General features: G+C 35.6%; 1 protein-coding gene and 1 long non-coding RNA gene across 10 annotated transcripts in view; one reads left to right on the top strand and one right to left on the bottom strand.

Annotated features, from left to right (window-relative positions):
- The first annotated feature begins 2,621 nt into the window (after nt 1–2,621).
- Nucleotides 2,622–13,558, top strand: LOC118884582. The gene is made up of 4 exons (XR_005017336.1): nt 2,622–2,662; nt 8,805–8,900; nt 10,158–10,244; nt 12,766–13,558. It is a non-coding gene; the product is annotated as an uncharacterized LOC118884582 (long non-coding RNA).
- The window catches only part of ZNF583 (zinc finger protein 583), a 23,866-nt gene continuing 14,641 nt past the window's right edge, over nt 8,908–18,132 (bottom strand). For 4 of the 9 annotated variants that reach the window (XM_036832258.1, XM_036832257.1, XM_036832261.1 and 1 more), the window contains one exon: nt 10,238–12,719. In XM_036832258.1, the coding sequence (XP_036688153.1) occupies nt 11,242–12,719 (1,478 nt within the window). In that variant the 3' untranslated portion in view covers nt 10,238–11,241. The other 5 variants (XR_005017334.1, XM_036832262.1, XM_036832265.1 and 2 more) reach the window with 5 other exon arrangements.

Here is an 18,132-nt window from a genome sequence, read left to right as displayed (position 1 = left end):
AGTAGTTGTGGCACGTGGGCTCAGTAGTTGTGGCTCGTGGGCTCTAGAGCGTAGGCTCAGTAGTTGTGGCGCACGGGCTTAGTTGCTCCGCGGCATGTGGGATCTTCCCAGACCAGGGCTTGAACCCATGTCCCCTGCATTGGCAGGCGGATTCTTAACCACTGCGCCACCAGGGAAGCCCTCCATTTTATATTCTTGCCTCCTTTGTCGTAGATTAATTGACCATAAGTGTGTGGGTTTATTTCTGGGCTTTCTGTCCTGTTCCATTGATCTGTCTGTTTTTGTGCCAGTACTGTACTGGTTTTGATTACTGTCGCTTTGTATTATAGTCTGAAGTCAGGGAGTGTGATTCCTCCAGCTCCATTCTTTCTTAAGATTGCTTTTGCTACTAGGAGTCTTTTGTGTTTCCATACAAATTAAAAGTTTTTTTATTCTAGTTCTGTGAAAAATGCCATTGGTAATTTGATAGGAATTGCAATGAATCTGTAGATTGCCTTCAGTAGTATGGTCATTTTAACAATATTGATTCTTCCAATCCAAGAACACTGTATATCTTTCCATCTGTTTGTATTGTCTTCAGTTTCTTTTATCAGTCTTACACAGGTCTTTTGCCCTCTTGGATAGGTTTATTTCTCAGAATTTTATTCTTTTTAATGCAGTGGTAAATGGAATTGTTTCCTTAATTTTTCTTTCTGATATTTTGTAGTTAGTGTATAGAAATTCAACAGATTTCTGTATATTAATTTTTTATCCTGCAACTTTATTGAATTTATTGATGAACTCTCTAGTATTCTGGTAGTGCCTTTATGATTTTCTATGTATAGTATCATGTCATCTGCAAACAGTGACAGTTGTACTTCTTCTTTTCCAATTGGGTTTTCTTTTCTTGTTTTTCTTCTTGGATTGCTGTGGCTAGGACTTCCAAAAGTATGTTGAATAAAAGTGGCGAGAGTGAGCATCCTTGTCTTGTTCCTAGAGAGAATGCATTCAGCTTTTCACCATTGATTATGATGTTAGCTTTATCATATATGGTCTTCATTATGTTGAGGTATGTTCCCTCTATGCCCACTTTCTGGAGAGTTTTTATAAATGGATGTTGAATATTATCAAAAGCTACTTCTGCATCTATGGAAATGATCGTATGGTTTTCATTTTCTGGTTTTTTAATGTGGTGTATCATCACATTGACTGATTTGTAGATATTGAAAAATCCTTGCCTCCCTGGGATAAATCCCACTTGATATTGGTTGTGTGATCCTTTTAATGTATTATTTGGTTTGCTAGTATTTTGTTGAGGATTTTTGCATCTATGTTCACCAGTGATATTGACCTGTAATTGTTCTTTTTTTGTGATATCTTTGTCTGAGTTTTTTGTTTGTTTTTTGTTTTTTTGTTTTTGGCCACGCCACACGGCTTGTGGGGTCTTAGCTCCCTGACCATGGATTGATCCTGGGCCCCCCTGCAGTGGAAGCACGGAGTCCTAACCACTGGACCACCAGGGAATTCTCTGTCAGATTTTGGTATCAGGGTGATGGTGGCTGCACAGAATGAGTTTGGAAGTGTTCCTTCCTCTGCAGTTTTTTGGAATCATTTCAGAAGGATAGTTGTTAACTTCTCTAAATGTTTGGTAGAATTCATCTGTGAAGCCGTCTTGTCCTGGACTTTTGTTTGTTGGGAGTTTTTAAATTACTGATTCAATTTCAGTACTGGTAATTGGTCTGTTCATATTTTCTATTTCTTCCTGGCTCAGTCTTGGGTGATTGTACCTTTGTAAGAATTTGTCCATTTCTTCTAGGTTGTCCATTTTATTGGCCTATAATTGCTCATAGTAGTCTCTTATGATCCTTTTCATTTCTGTTTTCGGTTGTAACTTCTCCTTTTTCATTTCTGATTTTATTGAAATGGGCCCTCTCCCTTTTTTTTTTTGATGTATCTGGCTAAAGGTTTATCAATTTTATTTATCTCTTCAAAGAACCAGCTTTTAGTTCCATTTATCTTTTCTATTTTTTTTAGTCTCTATTTCATTTGTTTCTGCTCTGAATCTTTATGATTTTTTTCCTTCTACTAACTTTAGGTTTTGTTTGTTCTTCTTTCTCTAGTTCCTTTACATGTAAGGTTAGGTTGTTTATTTGAGCTCTTCCTTGTTTTCTGAGTCAAGATTGTATCACTGTAGACTTCCCTCTTAGAACTGCTTTTGTGGTGTCCCATAGGTTTGGGATTGTCATGTTTTCATCTCTAGGTATTTTTTGATTTCCTCTTTGATTTCTTCAGTGATCCATTTGTTGTTTAGCAGCATTTTATTCAGCCTACACGTGTCTGTTTTTTGCAGTTTTTCTCGTAGTTGACTTCTAGCCTTATAGCATTGTGGTCAGAAAAGATGATATGATTTCAATTTTCTTAAATTTACTGAAGCTTGTTTTGCCACCTAGCATGTGATCTATCCTGGAGAATGTTCCATGTGCACTTGAAAAGAATGTGTATTCCGCTGCTTTTGGATAGTATGCTCTATAGCAGGGCTCCCCAACCGGTCCGTGGCCTGTTAGGAACCAGGCCGTGTGGCAGGAGGTGAGCGGCAGGCGAGCGAGCGAAGCTTCATCTGTATTTACAGCCACTCCCCATCGCTCGCATTACCACCTGAACTCCGCCTCCTGTCAGCATTATGGTGAGTTGTATAATTATTTCATTATATACCACAATGTAATAATAATAGAAGTAAAGTGCACAACAAATGAAATGTGCTTGAATCATCCCGAAACCATCTGTCTCACCAACCCCAGTCCGTGGAAAAATTGTCTTCCATGAAACCAGTCCCTGGTGCCAAAAAGGTTGGGGACTGCTGCTCTATAGGTGTCAATTAAGTCCATTTGCTCTACTGTGTTATTTAAGTGTGTGTTATTTATATCCATTGATGTAAGTGGAGTGTTAAAAGTCCCCTACTATTATTGTATTACTGTGGATTTCTCCTTTTATATCTGTCAATACTTGCCTTATATATTGAGGTGCTCCTATGTTGGGTACATATGTATTTACAATTGTTATATCTTCTTGGATTGATCCCTTGATCATTACATAGTGTCCTTTGTTTCTTGTAACAGTCTTTACTTTAAAGATTTGGATTTGTCTATTTATTTTTGTAGTTCTATCAGTTTTTTCCCCCAGCTTCAGGTAATTTCTTCACATGCATGTTCTGATGAGTATTCAGGTAAAATTCAGCTAAAAATTCTGCAGATGTCTAGGGTTTTTTCCTCTAAGAGCTTTCAGGCACTTCATCCTGTGAACTCCAGTCACCTCAGTCTCCATGACTTTTAGCTTAATTTCCTCAACTTTGGGAGGCCACAGCCTGGAAAGTTTCCATGCAGTTATCTGGGGAAATCATAGTACTCATTTGTTTCCCATTTTTCAGGGATCTCTGTTTCATTGCCTGTTATCCAATGTCTTGAATGCCAAGGTTTCATGTTTTGTCCAGTGTTTTATTGTTTCAGATGGGAGGGTAAACAATTCTCTATAATTCCATCTTCACCAGCAGTGCAGATCTCAAATAAGCATTTAGTTAGGGTAGGCCTCACTGTGGAACTAGGATTTATTTTTAAAAACAGGGTTGCAATTAACAGTCTTTCACATATGCTTTTGCAATTTTTTACCAATATTTTTGGAGAATTAAATTGCTGGATCAAAAGATAGGCATATTTTGATAGATACTGCCAACTTGCCTTTCCTATTCAAACTAGTATTTATCTAGAATGAAGGTTACTTAGAGGAATGTTATGTACCTTTGTCCAGTGCTGCCTACATCTTGCCCATCTTGAGATATATTAGTAAAGTTCTTCAGAATTTCTTCTGCCTACTTTTTGTCCATTATGCCACTTTTCCAGAGGACAGACAGTGCCAAAGATATTGGCATGTTCTTTTAATGTGGCTCTGTTAATTCTGTATTCTACTTCTCATAGTGTGTGATATAAGGTGGTATCACTTTCCTCTTTCAGCGATGCTAGTATATTGTTTTTTTTTCCTCACTTTGTTCAATTTTAGTAAGAGGAATTTCTAAATCTGGGTCTACTGTCAGTCCATAGGGTCTCTGAAAGACTAGACTACATTTTTGAATGAGTAGAGCTCTTCCTGATCTGGCTGTTTACCAAAGGCCTGTGTTCTAGACTAGTAGGAAATTTGTTTTAGCCTAGTGATTCTCATTTATTTCTGTGTATTCAGATCACCTGGGCATCTTGTAAGATGCAGATTCTGAATTACTAGCTCTGGATTAAGGCCCAAGATTCTGGAATCCTAAGAAATTACGAGGTGAGGCTGATGCTGCTCATCCATGCCCCACATGTTGAGTAGCAAGGGTTTAGCATTTACCTTGCAGTCCTGCACATCATTCGCAGCTTCCCTCTCCTCTGTCAGATGATAAATCACCTCTTCAAAACCCATGTGTTTCCTCCTTGAACGCTCCAGCTCCTCACCCCTGCCCCTCTTTTGCAATTGTAAACAGAATTTATGGAGACTTCTAAAGCCAGACTTTTCAGAGTAATACTGTGGCTTCAGTTGAGGTGCCTTTTCTTTTGCCCTTCCAGATATGCCACTGCTTTGGAGGTATTTTGTGCTCATCAATGCATCATCAGTTTCCTCTCCCAGGATTTTCACCACATTTAGCAGCATTTCCTTGTGGATTTTGAGACTCAGAATTATAGATGTTTCTTTACTTCATCGAAGATGGAGTTTCCTTCTGTTTCTTATTCTTGTTGCTTTCACTTGGTTTCAGAAAGGAGAAATGGATAGAGATATCTTGGTCCCACCATTTTAAATTCAAAGTTAGTATTTTTAAAAGCTCCTCATACATACATTTGAATTTGCCTCCTTATGGGAATGCACCAGTCTGCTACTCTTCCATAGAGACCATGAAAAGGGAGGGGGAAAATGGAGTTTTTCTAAACTGGAAGGCAATCCCCTTTATAGAGCAGATCTGCTATCCTTTCTGTAAACAGCTTCACTTTTTGTTGGCTGTCTCTGACATCCTCTGTGCAGAAAGCCTTCTTTGGAGGTCTTTAAAGGGAGCTCCCCAGATGTCTCCTGGCATGAATGGTGCAGGTGAGGCTCAGCCACTTGTCACCCAAGCCCTAGTCTTTTGCTGTTGGAGTTACCTTGTCCAACGTGCAGCCATCTCAGGAGTCTGGCAAGATAGCTTAATTACTAGCAACTGTGTACTGAGTCCAGTTGACCCCTGGAAATTTAACTTACCCTTGCTACAGGGGCTGAGGGAGCTCCCTGTAATTACACACAGTATCTCTGCAGCAAAAGATAGGTATATCTACACACTTAGTGAATCAGTGATGCCCTTATATCAGGGCACCTGAACCTGTCAGTTCAGGTCTGTTGTTTTCTTTATGGGAACTGATTCTCAACTGCCCTCCACCCTACCCCCATCCCATGGGAATTTTGTTAACTGGCCATCCAATGACCCAATTCCCCTGGCATGCGAACTTGACCCAGCTTGGCCAGAGTACCCCCTACCCTGGATCTGGTGGTTGGTCCAGAGTGGGCACATAGCATAAACTGGAACAAATTATATTTTCCTCCCAGGGATTGACATGGAGGCTCAGAAAGAGAAGGTCATCTTGCTTTTGAGATTAAAAGCTCTAAGAATTTTTAAAGTATAATATCATCAGATGCCATTTTCTTCCTACCAAGAGACAGAACCTGCCAGAGAATGAAACAACTGAACACAGAGCTGTGAGCTACTAATCTCTGAAGAGTCTGAACACTTACATGCAGCCTACCTGAGACTGTAACATACATGCTCTGCATCTTTGAGTTATAGGAACTAATAAATACCTTTTTCCTAAGCTGATTTGAATTGGGTTTCTGTCATAATCCTGATTACAGTTGTTGTAATTTTATTTGTAAATTTATCAACTTTATACACTGAGCCTTTCTTATGAAAGGTAAGGATTTACTTCATCCCACTAAGTGAGTTATATTAGCTCCTCTGATGTGTTTTAACTTGAAATACAGTTAACCTACATTTCTTATTCTATCGACTTTAGACATCTCCTGAATCCCCTCTATATACAATGAGCATATTTCCCCTTATCCTTGCTTCAAGCTCTTATTTCCCTGTCAACCTCCCACCATCCAGTCTATATCAGCTATATTTTGCCTTTACATTATTAAGTAGATATTAGATATGTAGACAGATATATATACACATAGAGACTTCAGTGATTTGTCTATTTTAAAGTTGGAAATAAAATAGCGTTAGATCGTTATCACCACGTAAATATTATTCTCTGAAGAGTCAGAGCCAAGCAACGTGTGACGATTACATTTTCTGCTCTGCAAGTCCAATGTTATGATCCCAGTACCCACTTAAAGGAATCTATTCCTTGTATCAGTCATATGGATTTTTTTTCATATTCTAGTTATTCTCCAAAGTCATGTCACACTTTATGGGGGCTTGCTTTATATTAGGACCATAATATCTGGTATGGCTTCTCCTTTTTTTTTTCCCCAGAGCCAGTAATTTTCTTTTCTTCTGACGAACTTTTGTCTTCACCATATTACTAAAATCCTCAAACTTTGTATTAATTCTATTTAATGTAACCCACCCCTTTCATTCTTCCTTAAGTTCCTCTTCACTGACTCCCTGGATATCTAACCTACCAGTAATTTGGTCTGATTCTTGCAGGGTGATCATCCTATTCATCCTCAACACCACTTTACTAGGTTAGATCCACTGTTTAAAGCCTTTCCTGTTTTTTTCCTTTTCCATCCAAATTTTGCTGAAGCTAATCATTCAATACCCTATTAAAAGACAGTGGGAGTAAACTGAAGTAAACTGGTAATACAAAATATCAGTACTTGGCCTCATGTTTAATTACTGTTTGGGTATAAAGTTCTAGATTCAAAGCAGTTTTAACTCGTAAGATGGAAGGTGCTGTTCTGTATTCTACAATCTAATATTGCTCATCAGAGGGAAGGCTAATGCTATCTTGATCATTATTCTTTATCAGGAGAAATTTCCATTTTTTAAAGCTTTTAGGATGGCCTCATCTTTAGTATTATGAAATTTCACGAGCGTATTTCTGGGTGTCATTTTTTTCTATTGTAATTGTGCTTTTTGCCACTTAAGCCTGCCCAACATTGAGTGAGCTATTTCTAGCTGAGTGCTCATAATTTTCTTCAGTTTAGAAAGATTCTTAATCATTTATTTGATACATTCCAATTATATTTTCTCTTAATTTTTTTTCTGGAACTCATATTAATTAGATGTTAGACCTTCTAAACTTCCAGGTCCCTTTTGTTTCTCATTTAACTTTTCAATTTATGAAATTGAAGAGTTTCCACAATTTTCTTTCAAACCTTCTATTATTACAGCAGTAATGTTTTTTCATTCTTAGGAGTTCTGTCTTATTCTTTTTGGTAGCTTCCCATATTTGCTTTAAAAGTGCAACATCTGTTCAAATCTCAGACTAACATAAATTTTTAGTTTTCTTCTCATTATATAACTTTCCCTACTCTGGTTTAGTCTCTCTCTTGGTCCTTATGCTGATACTTTTCTTCATCTGTGGTGATCCTTAGCTGTCTGTTCACATTTAAGAATGATATGGTTTGATTATCTTAGGTAGATAGCAGGAGGTTCTTTGGTTATTCTCATTGTAGATGTTTCCCTGAATGAAAAGGTTTACTGGGATCTCTGCCTGCATGGGAAGGGCTGGTGAGTTGATGAGAAATTCTCCAAATTCCAAAAAAGGTTTCAACTTAGGCTGCCAACTCTCACTCTAGCTGCTCTAGTTCTCCGTGAGTTTGTTGAATTTTTTCATAGTTTAAGTTTTTTAAATTTTAACATTCTTATTTAAAACTTCAAACATTACAGATAATGGTAAATCTACCCTCTTGACCAGAATGTCCAATTCTAGTTCCCTCCCCCAAAGAAACACTATCAGTTGGATGTGTCTGTTCAGGACTTTTTCTAAGTATTTGCCTACTTATATAAATGTATTAGAAATATATTTTAAATATATAATACTCTATTATTCTGGAAATTTTCCATTTTCAATCAGTGTCTTTTAGTCAAATCCATACCAATATTACCAGTCCATTCTTTTAAACTGGTGCTAGTATTTCTAGTTATGCCTCTATTGATGAAAATTTAGATTGTTCCCAGTTTTATGTACTGTGCTGCCCTCCAAAGGGGTTATAGTGAGCATTTTTAAAACTTCAGTGCCTGCAAATTAGCACTGATGAGAGTATTTCTCTACACAACTACCAAGTTTTTTTTTATTATTGTAGATTATGTAAATTTGCATCTCTCAATACTAGCAAGGTTAAGCAGGGACTCATATTTATGGTCCATGTGTATTTCTTCTGACTTGCGCATTCTTAATCCTTTGTTCATTTTTATTCTTGCTTGGTTGTCCTTTACCTATTTATAGGTACTCTTACATCTTTCCCTTTGTATTATATTACAATTTTTTCCCATTCTGTTTCTTATCTTTGTCTTTTTAAAAGCATTCTAACTTTTGATATAATGAATTTCATTATGGCTTTCATTTTTGTCTAATTTAGGAAGATGTGTCCAACAGCAAAGTCATAAGCATATGGTACTATACTTTCTTCTAATACTTTACTATTTAACATTCAGGATTTTATTTAACTGGAACTAATTTTTGTGAATGGTGTGAAGGAAGGATCCATTTCAATTTACTTACAGAAGAGAGGGTAGAGTGGGAAAGCTGTTGGCAGGGGTACTAACATAACTTTCACATAAAAAATCATTAACTGTCTTGTCATCGTGTCTCCTTATTATCCAGCCTCTACACAAGCCAACTCAAAGCATGAACTTCTCTAGGGACCCTTTGGACAGACTGACTCCCATTACTGAAATCCCTGTCATGCCAACATTTCAGGTAACAGCTTCTTCTGCAACATTTCATGAATAAGCACTCTTTTCCCTTTTGTCTTTTATAAAATTTGATTCTTTCATCCACTGATGACTTCTGCTCTTTTCTGATACCTTTTAAATTGTTTTATCTGTTTAATAGGATATGGAGGAAAGATAAACTTGTGTTTAACTGCAAAAGAAAACCTTGATTTTCCCAATGAAAATTTTTGATGCTGACAAGTTACCTTTCAGAAATACTGTACAAATTCATACACCCTTACATCAGTACACAGAAGTACCTCCTCTCCTATGCTTTTGCAATGCAAATTTTATCAATCTGATATTGAAACATGGTAGTTCATTTGTTTAACTTGTGTTCTGATCCTTGTGAGATTCAGTACTTACCACTTTCATCAGTCACCTGTTGCCTTTATACCATTTTGCCCATGAGGGGAGGAGGTGTCATTTTTCTAAATGACTCGTAGGAGCACTTTTACCTTAAGGATACGAACTTCATAGGTTAAACATATTTTAATGATTTTTTTCCAATTCTAATGTTTAAAAACCTTTTGTTTGTACTATCTTTGACTATATAAAAGCTTATTAAAGTTCTTATATAGTCACACCTAGAATCTTTGTGTGTGTGGCTTCTGGATCTCATGTCGTATTTAGGAAGATTGTTCTCCATGATTATAAAGCATGTTACGGTGTCCTCTAATGAGTCTGTTTTGCATCTGGATAAAAGAATGAGGCGATTGTTTTGTACAGAAATAATTTTTTTGAGCAGAATCTCATTTACCAATACTGTTAAGCCACTGACATGAAATATCACCTTTATTATATATTTCCTTTATGTGTGTATGTTGTCAATGTGTATGTGTGTATGTTGACAAACACAATGTTTCAAGCCTTAAAAAAGTCTTGTCAGGTACAAAGAATCTATTAATTTGGGGCCTACTAACATCTGTAGAATACTGAGTCTTCCCCTACAGAAGGATAAAATGTCTATTCTTTTAATCCTCCATTAAACTTTGGTCATTTTCTTTGTACTTATGTTCACAAGAGAACTGGTTACTGCATTGATTGCATGCTCAAAGCCTTCAGGATTCAGGAAGTAATATAAAGTGTAAAACAAGTCAGATGTAAGGGAACAGGTAGCGGTTTGAATTGTGGAGAACTGGAAAACACATGCCCATCTAAAGGTATTCATATTCATTTGAAACTTGATGCATATCCATGTTGATGAGTTTTGACCTATAGTTTTGGTTTCTTTTCCCTCTAGTTTTGGAGTTACAGCTTAGAAGCTTAACAACTTTTCTATTTAAACGACATGGGTTTAATACAATTCATCTACCTGGAATTAGGAGAGGTGAGTTAAATTTTACTTTCTCTTCTTCTTTGGTTATTGATCTTTTAAAGTTTTCTCTCTTTTAAAAACTATATTGCCTTTGTTTAAATGCAAATGATGAATACATCTCAGTAAATTTTACGTATTACAAGTGATTTTTAACACCTGGCTTCTTAAAACTGTTGACTATATAATGAAGTTAGTTTTTCTTATCAACAAAATCATATCTCTGTGTATTCATGTTGAAACAGAAGCCCCCATCTTACTCTGTCATCATGGACTCCAACATTAACTCTGCTGTGCTGGATACTATCACCCACCTTTAGAACAATGACTGCTGTTCCTAATCAAAAACCTTTACAGTCTTTTGGGTTGCTTTGTTATTTCGCAGATAATCATTGCTGAGATGATCTTTTTATCATAGTACCTTTTTATTTTACATTAGTGTTTACTGATTACTTTATACTAGGCACTCTGCTGAGCAGTTCACATGCATTATCTCATTTAATCCTCCCATTAACTTGAGGTAGTACCATTATTATTTCCATAATATAAATAAAAAAACTGAAGCTTACAAGGGACAAAATGTTTCTCCAAAACTAGAGAGCTAGAAAATGGAAGAGTAAGAATTGGAACCCAGATCTATTTGATGCTGCACTATAAATTCTTAATGTTGATAAGTAGCCAAAGAATGAGATGGATATTGACATGAGATGGGACTCTGAAATGTAGACTGGAACAAGGTATTGGGGGTTTGGGGGTCTTTTAGGCTATTTTGAGTAATGTGTGCCTTGCCCTAAGACCTATGGGATGCCAATGAAGGGTTTTAATGAAGGAGAAGTGATATGATTAAACTTTTTAAACACAAGTTTGACTGCAATATGCACTACTAGCAGGAAATGGTAAACACAGGGAGATCAATTAGAAAGTTATTTCCATAGTCGATGTCAAATAGATTGTAGTGTACTGGACAAAGATGACAGAATGGAAATTAATTAGAGTCAGATTCAAGGCATATTTAGGAGATAGAACCTACAGGTCTTGGCAACTGACTGGACACGTAGGGTGAGGGAGAGGAAAGAGTCAAGAATGACTCCATCGTATGAATTCTCTCATGATGAGCAAGGTGTGCTCGCTGCCTGAAAGATTTCCTGCAATCCTTACATTCATAGGGTCTTTCCCCAGTATGAATTCTTTGATGTAGAGTAAGAGATCCACTATAGCTAAAGGCTTTCCCACAAATGTTACATTCGTAAGGTTTCTCTCCAGTGTGAATTCGCTGATGTTGAGCAAGGCCTGCATTCTGGCTAAATGTTTTCCTGCATTCCTTACACATGTAAGGTTTCTCTCCGGTATGACTTCTCTGATGTTGTGCAAGTGACGAACTATTGCTAAAGGCCTTCCCACATTCGATACATTCATAGGGTTTCTCTCCAGTATGAACCCTCTGATGTTGATCAAGGTATGCAATCTGGCTGAAGGCTTTCCTACATACTTTACACTCATAAGGTTTCTCTCCAGTATGAACTCTCTGATGTTGAGCCAGGTGTGCATACTGGCTGAAGGTTTTCCTACATTCCTTACATTCATAGGGTCTCTCTCCGGTATGAATTCTCTGATGTACAATTAGGTATCCCCGATGGCTAAAGGCCTTCCCACACACGTTACATACATAAGGCTTCTCTCCTGTGTGAATTCTCTGATGCTGAGCAAGAAATGAGCCATTACTAAAGGCCTTTCCACATTCAATACATTCAAAAGGTCTTTCCCCAGTATGAACCCTCTGATGTTGAGTCAGGTGTGCAATCTGGCTGAAGGCTTTTTTACATTCTTTACACTGATAAGGTTTCTCTCCAGTATGAACTCTCTGATGTTGAGCAAGATGGGCATTCTGGCTGAAGGCTTTCCTACATTCTTTACATTCATAGGGTTTCTCTCCAGTATGTATTCTCTTATGTTGAGCTAGGTTTGCACTCTGGCTGAAGGTTTTCCCACATTCAACACATGCATATGGTTTCTCTCCAGTGTGAATTCTCTGATGAAGAGTGAGAGATGAGCTCTGGTTGAAAACCTTCTCACATTCATTACATTTCAAAAGTTTCTTTTCTACATAGACTTTCTTACGTTTCATTTCAACAGATTTTTTCCGGTAGCTTCTCTTTCTTGGGTCATGCTTATGTATTCTTTCTTTGGTGGGAAAACTCTGCTTTATATCAAAGATTGCATCCTGATGGAAAGTTTGCCAAGATTTAGTATATTCATTACTTTGATCTTTACTCTGGATTTCTTTATGAGTGATGATCAATTGACTAGAATGTATCTCCTGACTTCCCAAGTGGTTCTTAAACCAGTCCTCAGTTTTAGAGTCTTCTCTCAAACTGGAGCAGTCAAGGTTATAACTAAGATGGCTTCTTCCCATTGTCCTTACTTTGGATGATTCCTCATAAATAACTTGCTTTGATGAAAATTCATTGTTTTTAAATGCATACTCCCAATCTAAAAGATACCAAGAAAACAAATGTCTTTTGTATTTATGCATTAGAAAAGAAGAACCTCTAAAGCACAAATTGGTGAATGAACTACATAAGAAGTTCAAGGATTTAACAGCTGTTAAATGCAGTCTAATAATGAGATTACAGAGAATGAGAATGAAGGAAAATTTATTAAGAAAATAAGTATCATGCGTAACTATTAAGGTAACTATCAAAATCATAATAATCCTTTTATATATATATTAATATAACAGTCTGCAAACACCCTTCCTCTCCTGCTGCTAGTTATCCTGCATTCAAGTTAAGTTCATTACCTTTAAAAAACCAATTTCATGTCAGTGTGGCTAAAAAACTCCCAGTACCATTAATTGCCATAGGCTGTACATAAAACTCTATGGTTAAACTTTTGCAGCCTGAAAACGGTCTTCCTGAGTATCATTTTTTATGTGATATGTTCCAACCAAATGTAAGTTTTCAATTGATACTCAAGCTAAGATGCCTTCATATAGAAGTAATTTTGTATCAAATTTCTTCGTTTTATTAACCTGCCATTGGCCTTAATTTGCCTTACCCTTTTCATTCCCAAATCAAATCACCTATTATTCTGTTCAAGACTTTCCAATGGTTTCTCACCTTATTTATAGTAAAACCAAAATTCCTATTATGATTGATTTACAAAAGCAATGTAGCACATGAACATAAATGTAAAACCTATATAATATTATGGCAAATAAAATCCAGGAAAATATGAAAGCATAATCATAACCAAGTGGAGTTTGCCCCACGAATGCAAGGTTGGTTTAATATATGAAAATCAATGTAATTCACCACATTAACAGATTAAAAAAAAGGAAAATCATATCATTTCAATAGATATAAAAGTATTTTACTAAATTCAACACCTGTTTATTATAAAAATTCTCAGCAAACCAGGAACAGAAAGGAAATTCCTCAAGCTGATAAAGGGCATCTATGAAAAATCTGTAACTAACATCAACTTAACAGTGAAAGAGTGAATACATTTCCCCTTATAACAATGCAAGTATATATGCTCTTACCAATTCTATTCAACATTTTACAGGAGGTCCTAGCTATTACAATAAGTCAAGAAAAAGAAGGCACATTAAGATCAGAAAGGAAGAAATAAAACTGTATTTGCAGAAAAAAATGACTGTTCATGCAGAAAATCCTCAGGAACCTATAAAACAACTACTAGAACAACTGCTAAATCAATCCAACAAGGTCAAAAGATGTAAATATAAAACTAACAACAATGTAAATGAACTATACTTCAATAAAAAAAATAAATTAAAAAAATCAATTTACATTTTTACATACTAGCAGCAAACAATTGGAAAATGGTCTTTTTAATATAAGAGCACCAAAAAAACATGAAAGACTCTCAGGAAAAAAAATTTAGATATAAGTATATATTTTTATATATATAGATATATAAATATAATACTTCTTATAAATATAAGACCACTACACTGGATATGACAAAACACTGCTAAGAGAAATTAAGACTGTAAAAAATGGCTAAATAAACAATACTCAGGAATTGAAAAAAATGATATTAGGATGTCAGTTCTCTCCAAACTGATACATGGATTCAACACAATCCCAAACAAAACCCCAGCAGGATTTTTGGGTAGAAATTCTCAACTTCATCCTAGAATTTATATGGAAATGCAAATGATCTATTAAAATAGTCAAAGTGATTTTACAAATTGAACTGATATCAAAGTTTACTATAAAGCTACAGTAATCAAGACTGTGGTACTGGTGAAAGGACAGAGTTTAGAACTTAATGCATGCATATACAGTCAAACGATTTTCAATGAAGGTACCAACAAGACAATATAATGGGGAGGGGAAAGTCTTTAAAAGAAAGGGTACTGGAGAAACTGTATATCCAAATTGGAAAAAAAAAAAAAAAAAACCTTCAACCTTTACCTCACACAAGACACAAAAATTAGCTCAATGGAACATATAAAGCCAAAATGATAAAAATTCCTAGGCGAAAACACAAGAAAATGTCTGTGATCTGCGGGTAGCAAGACTTTCTTAGATATGACACAAAAAGGACAAACCAAGGCAATAATTTGGACTTCACAAATATTGAAAACTTTGGATGTTCAAAAGACAGTAGTAGGAAAATAAAAATACAAGTCACAATTGGTACGTATATCTCAATGCACATAAATGACAAAGAATTTGTATCAGGACTATACAGGCATACCTCAGAGGTATCATGGGTTCAGTTCGAGACCACCCCAATAAAAATGAATGTTGCAATAAAGCAAGTCACACGAATTTTTTGGTTTCCTAGTGCATGTAAGAGTTATGTTTACACTATACTGCAGTCTATTAAGTGTGCAATAGCATTAAGTCTTAAAAAAAATCAATTTACATACCTTAATTAAAAAGCACTTTATTGCTAAAAAATACTAACCATCATCTGACAACGCAGGGTCACCACAAAACTTCAATTTGTAAAAAGTGCAATATCTGCGAAGTACAATAAAGTGAAGCACAATAAAATGAAGTATGCCAGTATTAAGAACTTTTACAATAATAATAAAACAACCTAATAAAACATGGGCAAAAGATTTGAACAAATACTTCACAATATATATATGAATGGCCAATAAGCACATGAAAAGATCCTCAACATTATTAATCATCAGATAAATGCATACTAAAACTACGAGATACCATAACGCAGTCATTAGAATGGATAAAACTAAAAATAGCTCACCAAAAAGGGAACCCTCCTACATTGTTGGTGGGAATGTAAATTGATGCAGCCTCTATGGAAAACAGTATGGAGGTTCCTCAAAACACTAGACTTGCCATATGATCCAGAAATCCCACTCCTGGGCATATATCCAGACATAACTATAATTCAAAAAGATACATGCACCACTATGTTCACAGCAGCACTATGTACAATAGCCAAGACATGGAAACAACCTAAATGTCCATCAACAGATGAATGCATAAAGGACATGTGGTACATATGTATGTGTATATATATACATACACACACACACACACATATACGTACATACACACACAATGGAATATTACTCATCTATAAAAAAAAGAATGAAATAATGCCATCTGCAGCACATGGATGGACCTAGAGATCATCATACTAAGCCAAGTAAGTCAGAAAGAGAAAGACAAATACCATATGGTATCACTTATATGTGGAATCTAAAATACAATACAAATGAGAATATATTTGCAAAACAGAAACAGACTCATCTAGAGAACAGACCTGTGTTTGCCAAGGGGGAGGAGGGGTGGGGGAGAGAAGGATTGCGATTTTGGGATTAGCAGATGCAAACTATTATATCAATATATAGGATGGATAAATAACAAGGTCCTACTGTGTAGCACAGGAAACTATATTCAATATCCTGTGATAAACCATAATGGAAAAGAATATATATATGTAACTGAATCACTTTGCTGCACAGCAAAAATTAACACAACATTGTAAATCAACTATACTTCAATAAAATTATTTAAAAAAAGAAAAACACCTCACCAAGATATGGTGAGGATGTAGAGCAACTGGAACTCTTCTACAGTGCTGGTGGGAATGAAAATGATACAATCTCTTTGGAGAACTATCTGGCAGTTTCTTAAAAAGTTAAACATATTCCTGTCATATGACTCAGTTTTTCCCCTTTTAGATATTAACCTAAGAGAAATGAAAACGTATGTCCACACAAAGTCCTGTATGTGACCACTACATATAGCCCAAAACTGCAAACAACCCAAAGGAGCATCAACAGGTGAATGGAAAAAGTGTGGAACATCTATACAATAGACTGCTACTCAGAAACAAAAGGAGTAAATTATTTATATATGAAACAATATGATTTTCAAAATAATTTTGATGACAAAATAAGCCACACATAACAGTATGATTCCATTTAGTTTAAATGCAAAGTAATCTAAAAAGACAAATATCAGATTAGTGTTTGGAGCCAGGAGTGAAGAAGAATGAACTGCAAAGAGGTACAAGCTACCTTTCAGGGTGACGGAAACGTTTTATGTCTTGATTGTGGTGATGGTTTCATGGACGTATACAACTGTCAGAACTCATCACATTGTGTAATTTATATGAATGCAATTTACTGTATGAAAATAATTAAAGTTATTAAGAAAAAAATTATAGGGACTTCCCTGGTGGTCCAGTGGTAAAGAATCCTCCTTCTTAGTTCCTGGTTGGGGAACTAAGATCCCACATGCCGCAGGGCTACTGAGCCTGCGTGCCACAACTAAGCCTGTGTGCCACAACTACTGAGCTCACACACTCTGGAGCCCGCGTGCCACAACTAGAGAGAAACCCAAGCACCACAGTGAAGAGCCTGTGCGCAATAAACGAAAGATCCCATGTGCCACAACTGAGACCCGATGCAGCCAAAAATAAATAAATAAATAAATAAGAAAGAAAAAATTATAGATGGAATCAAGAAAGATTAAGTAAAGACAGACTTTCGTAACATAATAAAAAAAGTAAAACTCATGTAATAAGCTCTTTACACTGAAAATAGAGACTATACCTTGGAACCTATGGAACGGTTAAAAAAACTAACGCTATATTAGGACATATAAAATCCTCAAATCGTTAGAGAGTAGAATTAGTACTAATTACTATCCTGATCAAATATGATAAAACAATTTGATCAAGATACAATAAAACCAGAAAATTTTCTTTTAAACGACTCTTGTGTAAAAGGGAATTTTTTTAAAAAAATAGGTTGTCTAGGAAATGGAAATAAGAAAAACAACTACATATCAGAATCTATGGAAGTCACCTAAAGCTATATTCAGAGGAAAATTAAAACTAATAATTTCATTAGTGAATGAGAAAATGAAATTAATAGTTTAAGTTTTTTTCAGCAAAATGGAAAACAAAATAAACCTAAGGAAATTAGAAGGACAGAATTAGTAAAGAGAAAAGCAGAAAATAGAGAATTAGAAAAGAGAAGAATGATGACACTATATTTTATATTTAACAGATATGTCCAAAAGCTGGATTTTAAAAGTAAATAAAAACAAAATTGATTAATGAGTAGCAAACAATTTTTTAAAAAAGAACAGCTATGTAAAATAAATTAAAATTGGAAATTACTAAATATAAAAGAAAATTATAAGGGATTATTATGCTCAGGTTCATAGAAATAAATCTGTCACCTAAATGAAAAGGGTAACTAACTAGAAAAATTAAAATTTATATAATTTAACCCAAGGAAGAAACTATAGGGAGGTTATTTACCAGAGAGGACACTGAGAAAGTTGTCAAAGGTCCACTTCCTCACAAAGGCCCCAGTACCAGGATTTTTCTCTCAAACTCTAAGACTATGACCTCATTCCTTCACACTAACATCTCTAAA

The sequence above is a fragment of the Balaenoptera musculus genome, chromosome 19 (genome assembly GCF_009873245.2).
Source record: "Balaenoptera musculus isolate JJ_BM4_2016_0621 chromosome 19, mBalMus1.pri.v3, whole genome shotgun sequence".
Taxonomy (NCBI): Eukaryota; Metazoa; Chordata; class Mammalia; order Artiodactyla; family Balaenopteridae; genus Balaenoptera; species Balaenoptera musculus.
This window is presented reverse-complemented; position numbering and strand designations above follow the sequence as displayed.